Raw genomic sequence first — 18,670 nt, 5'->3', positions numbered from 1 at the left:
CCCGCAAGGGAAATTGTAAGCCGCCGGCCAAAAGGTAGATTTAATAAATTATTTATGAATCTACATCTATTCTGAATTTATCTGTTACAAATATACAAATGTAAAGCAAGATATAAATACGAATAAAACAAGAACATATACAAAGTAACATTAGTAAAATGTCCATTAACGATGCATTTAGAATAAATTGTCTTGTAGTTAAGTGTAAAAATATTTACTTTTCCGTTTCATGTTTCATGACTGTCATATTTATCCCTTAACCTTAAACTGAAGCATCGGATACTTTTATTCTCGTGCAATCATACAGATACACGTAATATGAATGGAATATATAACACTTCATTTGTGCTAATAATACTCAGAATTCATGCTTTATCGGTAACGTCGGGTACTGACACTAAAATGAACGTGGGGACAGAAAAAAGGAATGGATGATAGGTCTATTCTATACCTAGTCGGTGATTCTACATTATTCTCCTCCAGTCTATATTAGTCTATATTTCTATGACTATGGGTTTTCTCTCGTATGGTTGCCTAGGTAGCTATAAGCGACGAAACATGTTTGGTGTAAACAAACTGGTTCTTCTGACATGTTGAATTGTTCAGTGAAAATCAATTGCATATGACAGTTCCTATTAAGACGTATCGACAAAATGACATCTCTAGATTTAAGACAACAGAAACTCGAACAACAGGTACCGGATACAATTCAGTTTGGAAGACCTTAATATTGTATAATTTATGAGACTGACTTTTCTTTCGATTACAAGCCCATGGTGCATATATAAATGTTTCGAAAGATAACAGTGTTTTGTAACGTTTTGTATGTTAGATGTATAACATTCTGCTTCGCAAATATTCTGTTAATGTTCCAAATTAATTCGACTTTCTGATACACGTAATGGGCGCGATTTATTATGAATGAATTAAAACTAGGTCAGGTTTAAATATTCATTGAATTTTCTCTGTCCTATAAGGAACTAATGCATTGTTAGAATTTCTTATTATGAGCACACATTCTTAGAGTTAATTGTAGTAAGTCATTAGCAAAAATAAGTATTAATTGGAGAAATTTTGTACTTTTTTCATAAGGTATTTAATATTTCTGTTGTATGACATAATGTATAATAGCAAAATAGTAAAAATTACCAATATTTTTTATGGAGTTACTGTTTCTTTTATTTTATATTGTGACATTTAATATGACCATTTGATATTTGATTATAGAGGCAACTGATTGCCCAAAAAATGAAACAGAAAAGACAAAGCGGTGCTGGTGGAATGGTACAGGCATCTAACATATCAAGTACACAACTTACAAGTCACTCTACCAAATGGATGAATCCAAACAAGGAACTTCGAGGTAATTTCGAGGTGCTATTCAAAAGTATATATTATAAAGTATGCACTGTGCATTTGAAGATTTTATTTTCTTCAGGATATGATGGACCACTGCAGTTTAATATATCACAAACGAATTCTGAGCTCAACACATTTACAGAAAATAAAGACATAGAAGCAAGAATGAACGGTATGTTAAGTTAATAACATTTGATTAAATAGAAGTCTGTCTTTAATTGGTCATAAAAGCAGAACGTATGAACAATAATTAATTCCAAATAGAAGTAAGTGCAGAAGGAGGGTATTACCATGGCATGGAAACTACCGATGGTGCAGACGAGGAATCATCGCCTGTAGACATACATTCTCCTTTGGAATCTTTACCATTTCCTTCACCCCTTAGAGTAGCACCTTCAGATGGTACTAATGCATTTATCAATAGGGAGAATAATTCTTCGGTGAGTAAAAGAAACTGACTGTATTGCTAATTAATGATAATTAGCAATTAATGGTATTTAAATTAATGAGTATGTTATTACATTAGAGTCCGGAATTAGAAGGGAACGTGGAAGGAAATATTGAGCATTTTGTGCTGCAACCAGCAAACAAAAAAATGCATTACAAGTGTAGAATAACTCGTGATAGAAAGGGTATGGATCGCGGACTGTATCCAACTTATTTCCTACATTTAGAACGCGATTATGGGAAAAAAGTATGCATTGATTTTATACAATTTTGCTTGTTCTCACACTTGAGTGGTATCTATAAATAACATTGATTTTTTAACAGATTTTCTTATTGGCGGGCCGGAAAAGAAAAAAAAGTACGACAAGTAATTACCTAATTTCGACCGATCCCACGGATCTTTCAAGAGGAGGAGAGTCTTATATTGGAAAATTAAGATCAAATCTCTTGGGTACACAATTCACAGTTTACGATAATGGATATTCACTAATAAAGGATGACAAAAGAGATGAACGCTTCAATCCTAGACAAGAATTGGCGGCAGTGATATACGACACTAATGTATTAGGATTTAAAGGGCCACGTAAAATGACGGTAATTATTCCTGGAATGACAACAGATCAGAAAAGGGTTGAGATTTGTCCAAGAGATGAATCTGAAACGTTGCTCGGTATGTTCAAATTATTAATACATATTATGTTCCTCCAGTAAACTACTTGTTACAGTATCAGATGAACGTATCGTTATTTTTTCTGTCTGCTGTTTATACAGAACGTTGGAAAACAAAAAATATGGACAATTTAATAGAATTGCACAATAAGACTCCTGTGTGGAATGACGACACACAGTCGTACGTGCTTAATTTCCATGGACGAGTGACGCAAGCTTCAGTAAAAAATTTTCAAGTTGTGCACGATAGCGATGGTTTGTATTAAAACAATTGAATAAAATATAAATGTACAGAAATGTTTTGCGTACTTCAGAATCGCTAATTTTCCATACTTGAGATATGAAGAGCATTTTCTTTGACAAGAATAATAGCTGGAAATTTTTTGGTTTTTTTTTTCCTAAACAAAAGTGGCAATCAATACTTCGTTTACTGTAACTATTTGTCTGAATTTTGTGTTACAGTTGATTATGTTGTTATGCAATTCGGTCGCGTGGCGGAAGACGTCTTCACAATGGACTACAGATTTCCCCTGTGTAATAAAAATAATACCGGTCAGAGGGATCTACTATGGACAATCAGTAGATTGAACTGTCATTTGATTTTTTCTTTTAAATAGAAAAATCTGCGTACAATAATTGTTCTACTGAAACCTGTTGTAACAATAATGAGTCTAAATTATGTGTTCACATTTCTTATATATTGGAAACATTTTTAAGTATTCAGTACACATATTTTCTAGTTCATTCATTTGTTGGAGTAGTCAGAATAGTATCACTGGTGGAACTTTGTTGTTACATAATAATGAAGATAAGAAGTAAGATGGGCATTCGATGATTTACAAATAACATTCATAATAATAAGTCATATTTTGAAAGAGAAACATATCATGGAATTGATTTAGTATATTTCATTCTATTATTTAATTACTTATTAAATAAAAAAAATGCATGAATTGTACAATAAATGGTACTAATATACTGCACAATTTACTGCCCAAAAAGGTAACAATGTTTCTTTGTATTCAGGGTGTACTGAGTATAATTGAATCAATCATAATTTTCTAAGCTCCTGTGCTCAGATAATTCAAGCACGTGTTTGATAATTACATAGTGCAAGATTTATGTGAATATAGTGCACTTTGAATCATAAAAATATCACTTTAAATACAGTATGGAAAATAGTATCTATCCACGCTTGATTCTAGATCATAAATGACTACTTGCACGAGAAAATATTATTGCACTACATGGTCGTTATTTCTTACACTTATTTTTGTTAAGTAACTTTACAACGTACGTATAGTATAGCGTATATGAAAAACATTCTTCAAATAGTGCATTGACCTGAGTAATTAATAGAGATCATGACTTATAATTTTGACATCCGACGCTGTTCTAATCATCACCTAAAAGTATCACTCCAAGTACATATCGAGTGCGTTTATTCTAAACAATTGTGTATTTCATTTCTCCAAGAACTACTGTTACAATTGTCATGATTAGAAATATACCGAAGATGCAACTGTACTCGTATGTGCTACGGAATGAATTTAGTAAAAAAATTGATATAGAAACATTTTAAAGTCGTGCCTTTGTATAATACTAATTGATCTGTAGAACTAAATTACTCTAGGCGAAATTACGCGCGAAATTCAACATGTAGAAATACGGAGCGTATAAAATACTAAAATAATATTCATACGCGTGCGGGAACATCTTTGAATAATTACTGTAGTTACAGTAAAGGCATTAATTTTTAAGTTTGTTACAAGGTACATGATTGATCAATACACCCGTGTAAAAATCAGAATTGTTTCCAATCAAACACACTATGGAACACAGAGTCCGTTATTAGTTTGAAACTTTACTTTAATAATTTATCAATCACCTTATACAGTTGAATATCGTACTTTTAAAGACAGTAAAGAAAAACTGAATGATACGTAGAATTACATAAGATCACAAAAGTGCTGAAAGGTTTATAACTTTATAAATTTTATACTTCTCGAATTTTGTTCGTAACAAAGCATATTATGTATAGCATGAACGTATCACTTATAAAAATCCAAAAGGTGCTATTTCAAACTGCTAAAACTAATTTATAGAAAGCAGAAAACCAGTAAATAATAATAATATATATATATATATATATATATATATATATATATATACACACACATATATGTAATTAAAAACAGTATTAATATTATTTAAAATGCCAATTGGATATTTTATAATAGGTGTAACATTTCATTTTTTTATTTGAATAATTTAAATAGTGAATAGCGTTTAAGATACATTGCTACCACTTTAATGCGTGTGTATGCGCGCGCGTTGTGTGTACGTCTCTCTCTCTGTGTGTGTGTATGTGTGTGTATTAGGAAACAATTGAGTGAAACCTCTAATTAGCTTGTCACATTCGATATTGTAAATCAAAGTGTTGAATGGGTATAATTAGTGATCGGAATGATACCGAATCAATACTATCGATTCCTGCCAGACAATTATAACATCGTATCAAATAGTATACCAAAATTTTGGTATCAAACATAATCGATACCCGCTTTAATAAATCATCAAGTATAGTATTTGTATTGGTTTGGTATCGCTTCAAGAAGAAAGTATCGGTATTGAAAGTTGGTACGAAGTACCTAACATTTCGATACGTTTCGATACTTCCCATTGAGTACTTTGGTATCAAAGTGTTCGTATCGGTATCGGTTCAATCACTGGGTATAACGTTTTCAATGATCAATCGAAAATAAATATAAATTGCAAATTTTATTTGTGTTCCTTGAAACCATTCGTGTTCCATGTCGATGGTTTAGATTGTATGTATTGTAGTTTGAGGGAAACAATATTTATGCAGACACGTAAGAAGTATCATCATATATAAAATTGTCAGTAAATGTTAACACTCTTGCAAAAGAGGTAACGTGTATTAATGTATCATAAAAAAATACCAGTTTTCAACATATGATTATGATTAAAAATGAATGATATCGAAAATTCGTAACGTCTGACAATTTCTGTAGCACTGCAGTTAATCTCGTCAGTTTGACACGGAACAACATCTTGTTATTCCATTTAAAATGATTAAATAGCGTTTATTCAGTCAACTTGTTTTTAATAATGATGATTCCGAAACTCCGAGAACTTATTGAGGTCTGCATTCTTCTCGGTCAGCATTTTGCGGCCAATCGCAAACCTTGTTAATCCTGTTCCAAATTAGATTATTTGGACAAGTGAACTTCATTGGCGATCCGTGAACGCATTCGTAGTACTGCAATAAAAACGACACCATTATCATTTTGAGTAAAGTAGTTAGAATTCATAGAAGCAGATGGAATTTTCTAGTCGTGTACTTACAGAACTACAGTCTTTAGACGGGACGAATTTGTCAGAATTTTCGCAAACAATTTTCTCCGCTTCGTTATCGTCGACTGGTAATTCCGTGGGTTTCGATTTATTCGTGTCCTCTGTGGTGGCAGTTGGAATTGCCGATGATGAGGTTACTTCTGGTTTTTGGGTAGGTCTTTCGGCAGAAGTAGTCGAAGATGGTTGCTCAGTGGGTCGAATATTATCCGACGAAGTAGTGCTTGGTGGTCTTGCCCATTCAGGCTGAAGAAACATATAATAATATCAACGGTATTGTAAATGATTGTTGGTAAAAGGGACAATTTCTGGGATTTATTACCGTGGGCGTAGTAGGAAAGTCTTTGTCCGTTACGATATATCCTTTCAACCCTTCGTTAATGATGTTCATCAGAGGGTTGCGCGCACCGCAAAGTCCCTGGAAATCGTCCATATCGATGGCCCAGACCATAGCACCACCGTACCGTTCTTCCTTAATGAAATCAATCTTGTATTTTACACTCTCTACGTTTTCATAACCGACCCATTGCGTTCCTATAATCATCGAGTCGTGCATTATAGATTGTAAAACAAGAAATCGTTCAGAAATTAACTGGAAACTATAAGTAACATAAACAATACCCTGATAAGTGTATGGGACTTTGCCAATATCGTCGAATTTCTGGGTCCAGTTGCTGCCTGGGGCTTGCAATCTAGTACAAATCTTCAAAAGCATTTCTCAATCGAATGAATTCTAACAAGTAAAACACGACATTTCGGAAAATTAATTATCGACTAATAATACCTCGTAGTAAGAGAGAAATCCTTTAGCTTGCGTGTACTCCCCAGGTGCGCCGCCTCCAGCCTCTTTGTTAATGTAAGTTCCGGGCGAGTAATCGTTGTTACTTTGACTGAGGGTGAAGGTACGTCCGTATAACGGTATTCCAACAATCAGTTTCTTAGCGGGACAGCCCTTTTCCTCCCATAGCCGAAGACCGTCATGCTGCAAAGAATCGACCTGTATTTCTATCTACCTATATTCACGCTCTTCTATTGAATTTAGTGTACGTGACGTGGACCAAGTTAAGTGTACAAGTTTCTTCGAATCCTTACGACGTTTAATTTTTCGTATGCCCACTGATCGTGCGGTCTGCGGTAAAGGGGACTGTGTACGTCTGCGAAACCAGCCCAATTGCCACGAAGATCGTAAGACATTACGTGAATAGCGTCCATGTTCCTGTAACACATATTTCATGGAATCGGTAATAACAATTATGGAAAGTATCTATAGTTAAGTCGTGACACGATGAGAAATGTAGCCACTGACTGGCACAATTCTGGTACATGGTATCCCTCGTCCAGACGGAACTTGGCCATCGGAACCGCTATCGTGAGTTCCCATCCCTTCTTCTCTTTATCGAAGGCGCGTCTTAATTCTTCAACGAAGTAGAAGAAGTGGTTTTTATCGGAGAAGCTTCCACCTCTGTCAGCGGCACCAGGATACTCCCAGTCGAGATCGAAACCGTCAAAGTCATATTTGTGCATAAATTCTAAGAAAGATGAAAAAAAAAAAAAAAAAAAAAAAAAAAAAAAAAAAACGGGTACATTGACTTGGCACAGAAGTCAGGTTTTTGTATCTCCGTGATATTTCTAAAATTTCTCACCGACTACACTCTTGATGAAAGTATCGCGTCTCTCTTTCACGCTGACAAGAGCACTGTACTTCCTGCCACCCTCTCCCCAACCGCCAACGGCCACGGAAGTCTTTAAGTGCGGATATTTGGTCCTCAGTTTGTTAAAGGTTACGTAATTCTCCTGATCGACATCCAGCTCTGGATCAAGGATAAGCACCTCCCAAGTGACATTGCTTACACCGATGAACGAATAAATAATATGGGTGCAAAGATCACCCGGAATGTCCTTCACTCCGTAACTGCCGACATCCGGTCGATAAATTGCCCAGTTGCTGAAGTAGCATGTTATTCTGGCGGGTTGGTTACCTGAGAATTGTTTATCGTAAAGTTACTATTAGAAACTATGAGTGAAACACGAGTTGTACTCACCCGTCGCGCAGGCTAGCATCACCAAAAGCAGTGGAAGCGAGAGGAGACTTCTTCCCGATGTCATCTTCGAAGCTGAAAATTCTGAAATTATTATTATTATTCTATAAACGAGTTAAGTGATGATTTTAACGATTATTTTTCTTCCGATGTTATCTCGGATTTATTATGCAAAGTGTACAAGATTTGCGTTTTTATAACTCGAGGTTGAACATAATTGTAATCATACGTACCGAAGACTTGATTTCCTTTTAAATGTTTTTAAAGGTTTGATGAAGCTCTCCGGGGACAGGAAAGTTTGGTAAATATTGAGATAGATAGTTCAAATTGGGAGAGAGACGATCCTCTCTTGTCGTTAACGTCTGCCTGCCCCGAGGAACGACAAAGGTCTAGCTAGACGATCGTCCAGTGACTAGCCGGTTGATTAGCAGTTAACGGGTGGTGGGCACACTGATCGATTCATCGCGATGTCGTTATTTTAACGTGGAAAGATCGACAACGACCGGTTTCCAGTAAAGTAAATACTATGACTATCTTCGTGAAAAATTCCCCGCGTAATCTTATTTTAGTTCGAGATTAGTTCGCAACAGTTTCGCGTTCGCGCACGACTGTTCGCCGAAGAATCGTTGGTGGAGACTTTAATAATATAAATCTATAACTAATAGCGACTTCAGAAAATTTCTCCAATCGAAGAATAAACATTTCAGAGCTTTACCCAGAAATATTTTTAGTTCTGAAACGAGTTTGCCTGCAACGAAGGGTCTTACAGGTTGAACAACCTCTTCAGCGCGACTCAAACACGAGGACCAAAACCGAAGACGATGAGATTCGGTCGCGTACATGCGGAACATTCACTCGATAAAAGCGGAGAACCTTTTGTGCATTTTTTGCCGATAAAGTTACAAAAATGTGACCGTAGAAACTGTCGTGAAGGAACGGTTCACCATTCGCGAGACCTGGGTCGAGCAAATTGGACGATAAAATCCTTGTAGATTGGACTGGAATCTCTTTCGTTTCTACACTAAAAGATTACCAAAATATCGATTCTGCCCATTTCAGAATGATCCTAGACTGTAGCGAAAAAATTCTTGGTTAAATATAAATACCCCATGGTTTTTATAAATTTTACACATTCGTGTAAATTGTAAACGTATCGTGGTCAATGCATTTTATAGCAAATTTCAGGATTTTTTAGCCGGCTAAAGTATGCCGTAATCGAACTGCGCTTTCCTCTCGTTGTTCAGTATGTAATGGCCATCGTAAACACTTTGCTTTCGTACGACGATCGTCGAATGCGAAGAAAAATTGCCTCGAAAAATACGGCGAAAGACAAGTAGTCGAACAACTCTCGGTGTCGTTAAGCACCGTTTTTTCCAAGTTCTCCAGGTAAAAGGATTGGCTGCGTTGCTTTTTAACGGTACGTATAGAATTGTTTCCCTGGACTCGTCCCTCTGCACCGGAGCGGAATGACAATCGGATCGGTTCCAGAAACGGACACCGAAGACGAAGAACGTTGAAAGAAGATCGAAAACCGTCCTTGGGATTCGACGAGTTTCGCGCGAAACAAACCAGCTAGATAAGTAACAGTGCCTGGTTCGTGAAAATAATGAAAGATACCGTAGCTAGTGCCGCGGCTGTTTCGTTCCCGTGAATTAAAATGCTGGCTGCATCGAATCCTTCGACTACTATTCCACTGGATGCACCGGGAATACAAACACCACCGGAGCAACATCCAGGGACTTCGATATGCTTGGATCATAACTGGTACTTCTACCTTGTGGCAATTTTTTTGCGTTATCCGCGATAGGAACTGTATATGTACTTGATAGGGAATGCATTGTAGAATATAGAATGCAAATTATAGAAGTTGTACAATCGTTTCGAAGAACAACGAATTGAGAACATTCTAGTCGTTTCTGACCAGGAAGATAGAGTTTGTCAGTGTTTACTATTTCGCCAGTGGAGATTGCGGTAGATCAAATACTAGAAAGGCTATATCGTCGATCGATTCTTTATGCCCCTGAACTGATCGAAACGCGACGAGTCCGTAACAAAAATAAAAGTATCGGAGCATCGATCTCGCGTATGGACGTTCTCGACGAGCAGGAAGAACCTCGAAGACGTAGTCGCACGAACGTGCGGGAAACCGTGAGAGGTCTTCTATTCGACTTCCTCCGATGAATACTGATCGATCCGTTTATTAATTGTGTCTCGCAAAGAAGCCAGACTCTAGGATAGAGAACATGGGAAGCGATTGTTTTTGCCCAAAACAAGTACCGTCGGAACTTTATCAATTTTCGAGGAACGAAACATAAATCTTTTTACGGATGCACTGCGACAAGCATTTAACAAATTTATTTAATATATTAGGATAGATTACAATAGAATGGAGAATAAAATAAAATATTCAATGAATGCTTAGCCATATTATTTACGATATGGTAGTTGCCAGTGACTACATTCTTATCCGTCTACAAAAGTATGTTCACAATATGTCGAAGCGGCGGATTGTCACCGGAGACAATGCCACAATATTATTTTTATGAAAATGAATCCACAGAAGGTCCTCTGACTAAGTTCGACTCCACCTCGGTGCGACCTTCGAGCCAGAGACGAAGGATGGAAATAAAAAAGAACGGAAACGAAGGGAGTGGACCCTCGCCCACGTGATGTGTCAGCGGTCGCGGTGAAATTCCAACGACCCTGTGTAAATTCCGAGGGATCGTTTCGTTGCTGTGTCTCGAGATCCTTGTAATTGGGCACGTATGATGGTAATTAGCGGCAACCAGTTGCCCGGCTATATTTTTTTTCTTCGCCGTGTTGGTACGCTGCTGGACGGTTCTTTCATCGATAAAAATGCACACGGTGCGCGGAAAATACGTATTAAAAGTGGATCTTGACTTCGATATGTAACAAGTAATTTGACTTTTCTTATACGACCGAATTTACGAAAGATAGGTACCGAGGAATCAGAACGATTGTTAAAGTTCTGACCGATTAAAGTCTAAGGAGATGTTCGGTACTGTCTACTTTTTCGGACAAGTGAATCGTTTCAAAATAGTGTTGCACACGAACAGTATACGTCGTGGAACCGGGTCCAAATCTTTTGTAACATTCCACGTATGTATCCGTTCATTTAACCAATAATGATTGTTTTCCTAGAAATATTTTCAAGTCACGACTCAAATCTCTGAACTCAAGAGCGGCTTGTTTCGGAATTGTTTCACCCAACGGAATCACTGTTTGTTTGTTATTCCTTTTGGAATTCGTCAACTAGTAGATCAAGACCGTCTCACCAAGAATCCTGACTCTGGCTATAATTTTCCTGATTAGCTTGCACTTTATCGTATCACTAGACGCGAATTCTAAACAGGATTATCGGATTTCTATCGAAGCTGCATAGGATGATTTCGCGCTACAAATACGCGCTATAATCAACCAAAAATATTTCGCGGAAATGTTTGTCAATACGATGACGGCTGCATTGATAAACAATTATATGACTTATTCGCTATTCTTGCCCATTGCATAGGTATTTTACTTGATTCCTTACGATGAACAGTGCACCGTTAACGGTACCTACTTGTTATCGAATAAAAATTCCTCATTTCTGGGAGCTTGGCAAACACGACACGATTTCAACGATTCAATTGATTCCTACCGATAAAACTGATACGAGTATTACCTGTACAATACTAATCCTATATTGCTATTAAAATTGCACACGCAAATTTCGTTTGCATAACGGACATCGGTAAATATTAATAATGGAAAAATAAGAGAAAAATTGTAAATTACGTACAAGAGGCACGCAGAGCGATATCGAGAGAAAAGTAAGGAGAAGAGAAGACTCACCTTCGCGACAACTGGGTACCTCAGAAAAATCGTGGCTTCGGCCGAGGTTAAGCTCTCATATATACCCAACTGGACCTCATTAGAATTCAGGTGCAGGGGATCCCGCACGATTGGTTGGTTCGTCGACCCTCTGCCTCCCATCAACGTCGAGGGGGACGATCGCGCGGCGACCACCATCCGTCATTGCCTATAATTCGCCAACTTGTCTCAAGTTCTACTATGATGTTTCTCTTTGATTCATAATCGGTTTCTTTGTCCCGATATCGTAATTTTGCTTAGCCTTCATTGACATCCGCTTGCCCTTAATATTTTATCAAATTCAAAGTTTCCATTGATTATACTTGAAACGTCATCGATCTGTTGTCATCGTCAGTTCCTTAACTTCTCATTTATACATATATTTCCTGCATCTAGTAGTACTTAAATGTCCTTTCCTAAGTGTACCCTACATCACACCTACTCTCGTAAAAATGCAGATCGAGTGGAAAATTATCGTTAGATATACACTGTACGTTTCTTCAAGATTTTATCGTAACTTACGATGCGTTGTAGTTACAGAATTTATCAGCAAGGTCAGTTTATCGATTCGCTCTTATATCTGGAAATCAATGCTGTGCGATTTCTCATACTGCCTAGTTGTAGTTCCACGAATGATATTATTGTGTTCGTTTAATTGCACAATAAAAGTTCCATTAACAACCTACGCGTTCGATTCTGACCGTGATATTTCGATGTTATGAATTTAAACGCGAAATAACTTCAGTTTCTCAAGATCAGCTTCAGCATGATTGTATTTCTATTTCCGTACTGAGATTCCGTATGAAGATATCGAAACAGACGAAAATGTGGTTCTATGTAAGTACCATATGTATATCCGAGCATAGTTCGGACGATTGTAAAGAAGGGTGGGGGAGAGGTCGGTTCGAAGGAAGATCGTCGCTCGTGTAGTATGTGGTTTTATTTTATTCGTGTAACAATAACAGTGCCTGTTTCCGCAATGTTAGTTTGTTTTACAGTACAGTGTCTCGACGTTATCGTGGCGGTAACGGTATCCGTGTTGGCGTCGCGGCAACCGCGGAAAGCAACCCTTTACTGGTTTCTCAGGTACCACGGACCAATAGGGACATCGAGCGAAGAGGTGTTGCCGCGATAAACGGCCGATAATAACATCGTTTCTCGAACGTTGACTCTCGGGAATTCGCGATCTCAGGTTAGTGAAAAAGGGCGCGCTATCTCTTTCTCTTCCTTTTGCTACCTCTTTTTGTCCACGCGGGACACAGCCGTTGCCGATTTCATCGAGAATCCCGTGTGTCGCTCACGGTCGATCGTATTGTAAAAAATTACTCCTAACGCCGATGCCTGCGGACCGAGAAATACGCGATCGTAGAAACGCAGGTCTACTACCCTTAATTATCGTGATTAGCGAGATACCGTTCTCGGGATGAACTAGTCCTCGACTGTCGGGACTCGATCCTTAGGTTAAACTGCTTTGTGCTGTCGGTTCGCGGTTTTTAATTGACGAACAGTCGTCGCGCGTTTCGCGAACGATCTGCTGGGTGTAATTTGGCACTCTTCGATTTTGCCGGAACACTTTTTTCTCTCTGTTTAATCGTATCTCTAATAACTTTAACGAGTTAGAACCGTGCGAAATAATCTCGGTTAGAAGACGCAACGAAACCTTTTGATACTGAACACTTTCGAGCTTTGGTTCTTTCAGGCATTACGATTGTATTCGCCGGAGAAGATGTAGTAAAACCTTGACAACTAGCGAAAATCAAAGAATTGTTTTTCATCTCTTCGCATAGGTATGCAAACTTTCGCAACAGTCAGTGTACATTAATTGGCCTCGAATAGGCAATGGTACATACTCGTATGTGTATCGTTGCACTTGATTCGATAGTGAAAACGTTGAAGAAGTATTTGTTTTTTTTCGAGAATAAATGGAAGAATTAATACCTTTTTTCCACGATCTCCAACTCTCCACTTCAAAGAACCGAGTCACGCTCAAGTCAGACCACGGTATACACTGAAGATATACATATTGTTCTTCATTAAGTGAAGAAATCGATGTTGCTTCAACGATTCGCGTCAAGTGCCTAGATTCTTCAGAACTCGTCTAAATAAACATTTAAGGTCGTTTCCTCGCGATTGTTCAACAAACGACCAATTCCACCTAGGAGGACCGACTTTGAAAACATTCGTAACACACTGCTTTTACGGATTAAATATCCCCGTGCGTTGGCGCGTGGAAATAACCAATACGGGACGCTATTACAGGACGTCTCTAAAGCGTACTATATACATACGTTTCTTAGATTATAGGCGATTCAACGCAAGTCGAGCGCGCGCGGATATACGAAGCCTTTCGCAGGAAAAGTGCCGAATAGGATGGCGAGTGGTTGGATAAATTTATTGTATATTTTCGTGCGCTTGACTGCGATGAACTGGAACCGATTTTGCGACTTGGAACAGCCATCAAATTGGAGGACTATGGTTCTCGTTTCTGGTCATCTTCACAGATCCTAAGATATATTGCATAACTTGTTAAGTCTGATTTCGTAAAAAATTCGAGCCTTTTTCAGATAACGAATGTCTTGAACGTAACAGTTTTAATAGTTTCTTTCGTTCCGTGGATATTTGGGAAGTTATAAATCTAATCGGTGGATTTACGACACCATTGATCGATGCTTTTCGCCGCAAAACTGTCCCCGTCTCAGTCAGTTTAATGTTTACGATCGTAATTCACAATAATCTTTGTTAATATTTCGCTATGTTGCGTCGCTGGTAGCACCTATCTTAAACGCAACCTTAACTCCTATCTTATTCCTTATTTTATTACTAGATTTCGTTTCTGTTATGTAGATTCATGACTGTCTTAGATCGATGATTTCCAAACTAAAAGATATTGTATAATCAACCGAATACTCGTCGTAGTGACGAAGTAAAATCAAAAATATATTTTGAGATGAATGTCCGCGAAAGGTCCAATTCAAGAAACACGATTCTAAGTAACGAAGAGTTTTCAATGAATTCGGTCAATACGCATTTTACTAACCGATTTAGTATCCAAATGAGAAATTTAATTACGTGACCAGTGTCAGTTATGTAGAAGTCGGCTGAACTATACGGTATTGGCCGAATTCAACTTACGAGGTATTGAATCCCGAACTGATTGCTTAATAAGTGCTTGTGATTTTCCTTTTCTACATTCGGTCGGTGGATTTCGATCGCGGACCGTTACTAAATAAACCGTATTATGCAATCTCCGCCGTTTAATTCATTATTATTGCTAATGATGGTAACTCGTGGAAACAGTTTCTTCGAATAGAAGGAAAGGTCGAGGTAGAATAGGGTATAGAGTAATGTTCATGTTTTTTCGATACTTTTGGATTACATTCGCAACGATTTTGATAATGTTCTGCGGGCCTCGTTAATTGCTATAACCGTGAATTAGTTCTATTAAATTACAATTCTCAGCTTACCGACCTCTACTTTCGTGTGTGGAGTAAAACCAACATTTTTATTTATAGTGAAACAAACTCTACAACGATTCTGCCTCGACGCAAAGCCTTGTGAAATTCGAAGTAGAAAATAGTAAATAGAAACTAGTACATACAACTTATACTAATGAAAGTACATATACTTACTATCAACGGGGAACAGAAATCGATTGAAAAATAAAAGAATACGTAATAAAAACTTACTTAAAAGCTCCTTTATTTCCGTGATAAGTCACCAAATAAATTGCTCCGATATTTACTATTTTCTCCTATAAATAAAGTCGCTCGGCTAGATTTTCTCGACATCCATTATTCCAAATTCTTATCGAGACGGTCGACGAGACCACCGTGTTTATTAGTAGTTTTATTTAACCGATGATTATGTACAATATATCGACGCAAATAAAAAAACACCTTATCAAGTCACCTTAGCGATAACGTAACCGTAACATGAATGGGTCGGGTGAACCGCGACTATAATTTATCATCGTGAAATGTTACTCGAGGAAAGATAGTTGTTTCTCTGTTGTTCCGGGCTGGCAGTTAGTTGATTTCTTTGTGCTGGAGACGTTTACCATTACGAATAATAATTTTCTCTCTGCTGGTAAAGCGGTAACGGCGTTACGGGCGAGAGATCATCGTCGTCTAAGCTCGATTCGGTTTTCAGGGGGAGAGTAGCCAGGGCTTTCACTGTCGATCAACAAACCGAGCGAATTAGTCTCTATTTGCCGGTGAAAGTTCGTTGAAGAAATTATTCTCTTCTGTATGTTATTATAGTTCTGATGGTCTAATATCGCGTGACGAATCATTTCCCCATTGAACGTTCGAGCATAAAACCTAATAGAGAACGTTGATAGAGGAACAAATGTATGAAGAGGAGCGAGTAACATAAAAGAAAAATATAAATAAACAAACCTGGAAAAACGATAATATGATGTGCGTGTCCTATATGGGAGGATGGAGAAAGCATGTCAGTCAGTGTGCCTGGTTACCTATACACAGCACAAACAATCCAAACAACACTCACTACGTATGACGGTACTGTACATATATTTAACGTCGATAAAAGCTTCGAGAGAAATTAATAAAAATTGATAACCGAATAATTCAGATAATGCATGCCAATGAGAGCTCTTTTTTACACGAAAAATTGGACAACAGTGGTTCGTATCGTAAAAAATTCAAAGTACATACGAAATTCTTATACTTATACGATGAACGTTAAACAAGTAAGCTACGACGCAAATATTGTGAGAATGTCAGAAATCATACGAAAAAAAAAAAAAGATAATCTGACAAGCACATGCCCTCTGCACTAAAAATAAGCAGAAGGCGTTAGAAGCCACTCTACACATTGGTCATGCAAATCACATCGCTGGATATATTCATGCAGAATGAATCGAACGAATACGAAACACGAGAATTCAACGTACCAGCTACCATTTTACTTTTTTCCATAACTTGCTTCGCCAATATCTGGTTCAGCTGTAGAATATGTTCCCTCTGACGTTTCTCCTCCACCACCTTTCTCTTCAGACTGTCTGATTGTTCTACGTTAATATTGTCGTCTGAAAGATGTCACGACAGTTATATATAATTCACATTTACCGACAACGTAGGTACTTAATTAAAGAGATTAAAGTCGTACCGTTTCCATCTCGTGCGGTTACGGTCGTTTCCGACAGCATCTTTCTGATTGCCTCTGCTTTCTTCAATCGTTGTTCTTGTTCCTCTGCGGTTAACTCTGGTGTCTGGAATTAGAAAATTTTGCAACTGGTAAAACTGACCTATTGAAGTCCTCGGTGGACCTTGAAAGAATACTCAAGGTTCACGGAGGTATATTTTAAAGTGTCGTAATATTTTAATAGAAACCTGACCTGCTCAGGAATATATCTCTCAGGAATAACGATCTTATTCGGTGTCCCAAGAAGCTGATCGATAGTGCTCTCGTTATACTTGAGTTCTTTATGGCTCAACGTCGATCTAACGACATCCGGAGCATTTATTCTCGGCCTGAGCGCTCGTTCCATGTCCAGATCGTCTCTAGCTCTGCCCATTCCCTGGAGAACACAAAAGCAATTCCTATATCTATCAAACTTTCCCTCCGCTTCGACATATGTAATGTACCATAAAAGCACCGCGTGTAGGAATGGAGAAGGATAGACGATAAGAATAAATGAAATATGATAAAAATTGCGAAAACACAAAATACGAAAATAAAATACCATCTTCGAGAAGGTGTCTTCTAAATCGAGGACGGGTTTGCTACTGGATACGGTATAATGACGTCTCTTTTCGCGCGGGATCTGCCGTCGTCTAGGTCCTTCGACCTTTTTCTCCGTCATCTCCTTGATGATCTGTTTCGCGGCTTCGCTCTTGAACACCGGCGACAATTGCGGCGAGTTCGAGGCGTTCACGGTCAGCGTCGAGCCGAACGGTCTTTCCTGGGGCTCGGGTTTCGTTGGCGACAACAGTTCGGGGCTAACCGGGTCCAAAGGACTCTCCGTCTTCCCCGAGATCGGGTTCTCGTAATGTCTGTACTGCGGGTAATATGGTTGTTGATGATGACTCGGTCGCATCGTCGGCTGGCCAGGGTAATTCTGATGGCTTGGACTGTACGAGGGACTGGTCGAGTAATTCGGCGAGCTCATCGGCATGTGAGAACTCGAACCGAAACTCTCGGTGTACGGCGACAACGTACTATCCGAGCTGCCGTCCTGACTTTCGAACTGTGACGATTGTTGAACAAAAAGTAAATAAAGTAACCGAGCAATCCGCGGGAGCAAATAAATCATCGAAAAAGTAAGACTGTCGAAAACAACAGAAACGAAAAATGAAGGAGTAAGCGTAGACTTAAGCGGTGGTAGCGGACTCTCGATAGAGGATAGCTTATTAAGATTGATTATACGAACGACATGATTCTTAAAGAAATCGGAGACATCGTAAAACGATGAGAAAATATTTACTTTCCTTAATTTACACAATGTTTTCATAGGTAATAATACATTACTTACCCTGACTTTGTTTCGTCGGGCCAACATGCTTCTCAGAGCGTGCATGCTGTCGCTCCTAGGCGGAGGCACTACCGGACCCTGATGTATCTCAGGTTGCTGCTGCTGCTGCTGCTGCTGCTGCTGTCGTTGTCCACCGAAACCTCTCGGTAACGACATGCTTCTTTGGAATTGTACGTCGTCCAAATCCGTCAGTTGGACCGTGCTCTGCGCGTGAATCATCGGCGATTCTTCGACCACTCTTCCCAATTGAGCCTTCTAAAAATAAGTTGATTGAAAATAGAGAAAAAACAAATCTCACGTGACACGTTCGAGATAGACCAACGGGTCACGTATCTGTGATTTTTATTGTTCATTTCACGTACGAAATCAAGCCGTTCGGTTCGTTCAGAACGTACGAGTGTGCAGTTTTATT

The 18,670-nt window shown here is 38.3% G+C and overlaps 3 protein-coding genes across 3 annotated transcripts in view; 1 reads left to right on the top strand and 2 right to left on the bottom strand.

The window, feature by feature from the left end:
* Nucleotides 1-652: 652 nt before the first annotated feature.
* Nucleotides 653-3,092, top strand: LOC107192424 (protein king tubby). Its single transcript, XM_015581668.1, has 8 exons — nucleotides 653-695; nucleotides 1,228-1,363; nucleotides 1,439-1,531; nucleotides 1,624-1,799; nucleotides 1,886-2,053; nucleotides 2,131-2,476; nucleotides 2,578-2,730; nucleotides 2,938-3,092. Exons 1-8 carry the CDS (start codon nucleotides 654-656, stop codon nucleotides 3,090-3,092), a joined length of 1,269 nt encoding a protein of 422 aa, XP_015437154.1. The 5' UTR covers nucleotide 653.
* Nucleotides 3,093-5,632: 2,540 nt separating this feature from the next.
* LOC107192423 (endochitinase) lies at nucleotides 5,633-8,188 on the bottom strand. The gene is made up of 10 exons (XM_015581667.1): nucleotides 8,123-8,188; nucleotides 7,893-7,964; nucleotides 7,494-7,829; nucleotides 7,157-7,379; nucleotides 6,943-7,066; nucleotides 6,635-6,832; nucleotides 6,472-6,553; nucleotides 6,173-6,384; nucleotides 5,845-6,096; nucleotides 5,633-5,758 (listed from the first exon to the last, which is right to left on the bottom strand). The coding sequence occupies exons 2-10, from the start codon at nucleotides 7,954-7,956 to the stop codon at nucleotides 5,633-5,635; spliced, it is 1,617 nt and encodes a 538-aa protein (XP_015437153.1). The 5' UTR covers nucleotides 7,957-7,964; nucleotides 8,123-8,188.
* A 7,274-nt stretch (nucleotides 8,189-15,462) lies between these two features.
* Nucleotides 15,463-18,670, bottom strand: part of LOC107192473 — a 143,347-nt gene continuing 140,139 nt past the window's right edge. The window contains exons 25-30 of the mRNA XM_015581732.1: nucleotides 18,259-18,513; nucleotides 17,470-17,973; nucleotides 17,122-17,304; nucleotides 16,893-16,995; nucleotides 16,678-16,812; nucleotides 15,463-15,934 (exon numbers count right to left, since the gene is read on the bottom strand). Of these exons, the coding sequence (XP_015437218.1) occupies nucleotides 15,822-15,934; nucleotides 16,678-16,812; nucleotides 16,893-16,995; nucleotides 17,122-17,304; nucleotides 17,470-17,973; nucleotides 18,259-18,513 (1,293 nt within the window). The 3' untranslated portion in view covers nucleotides 15,463-15,821. The remainder of the gene's footprint in view (nucleotides 15,935-16,677; nucleotides 16,813-16,892; nucleotides 16,996-17,121; nucleotides 17,305-17,469; nucleotides 17,974-18,258; nucleotides 18,514-18,670) is intronic.

The sequence above is a fragment of the Dufourea novaeangliae genome, unplaced genomic scaffold (genome assembly GCF_001272555.1).
Source record: "Dufourea novaeangliae isolate 0120121106 unplaced genomic scaffold, ASM127255v1 scaffold343, whole genome shotgun sequence".
Lineage (NCBI taxonomy): Eukaryota > Metazoa > Arthropoda > Insecta > Hymenoptera > Halictidae > Dufourea > Dufourea novaeangliae.
The sequence above is the reverse complement of the archived record's forward strand: the minus strand, read 5'-3'. Positions and strand labels throughout refer to the sequence as shown.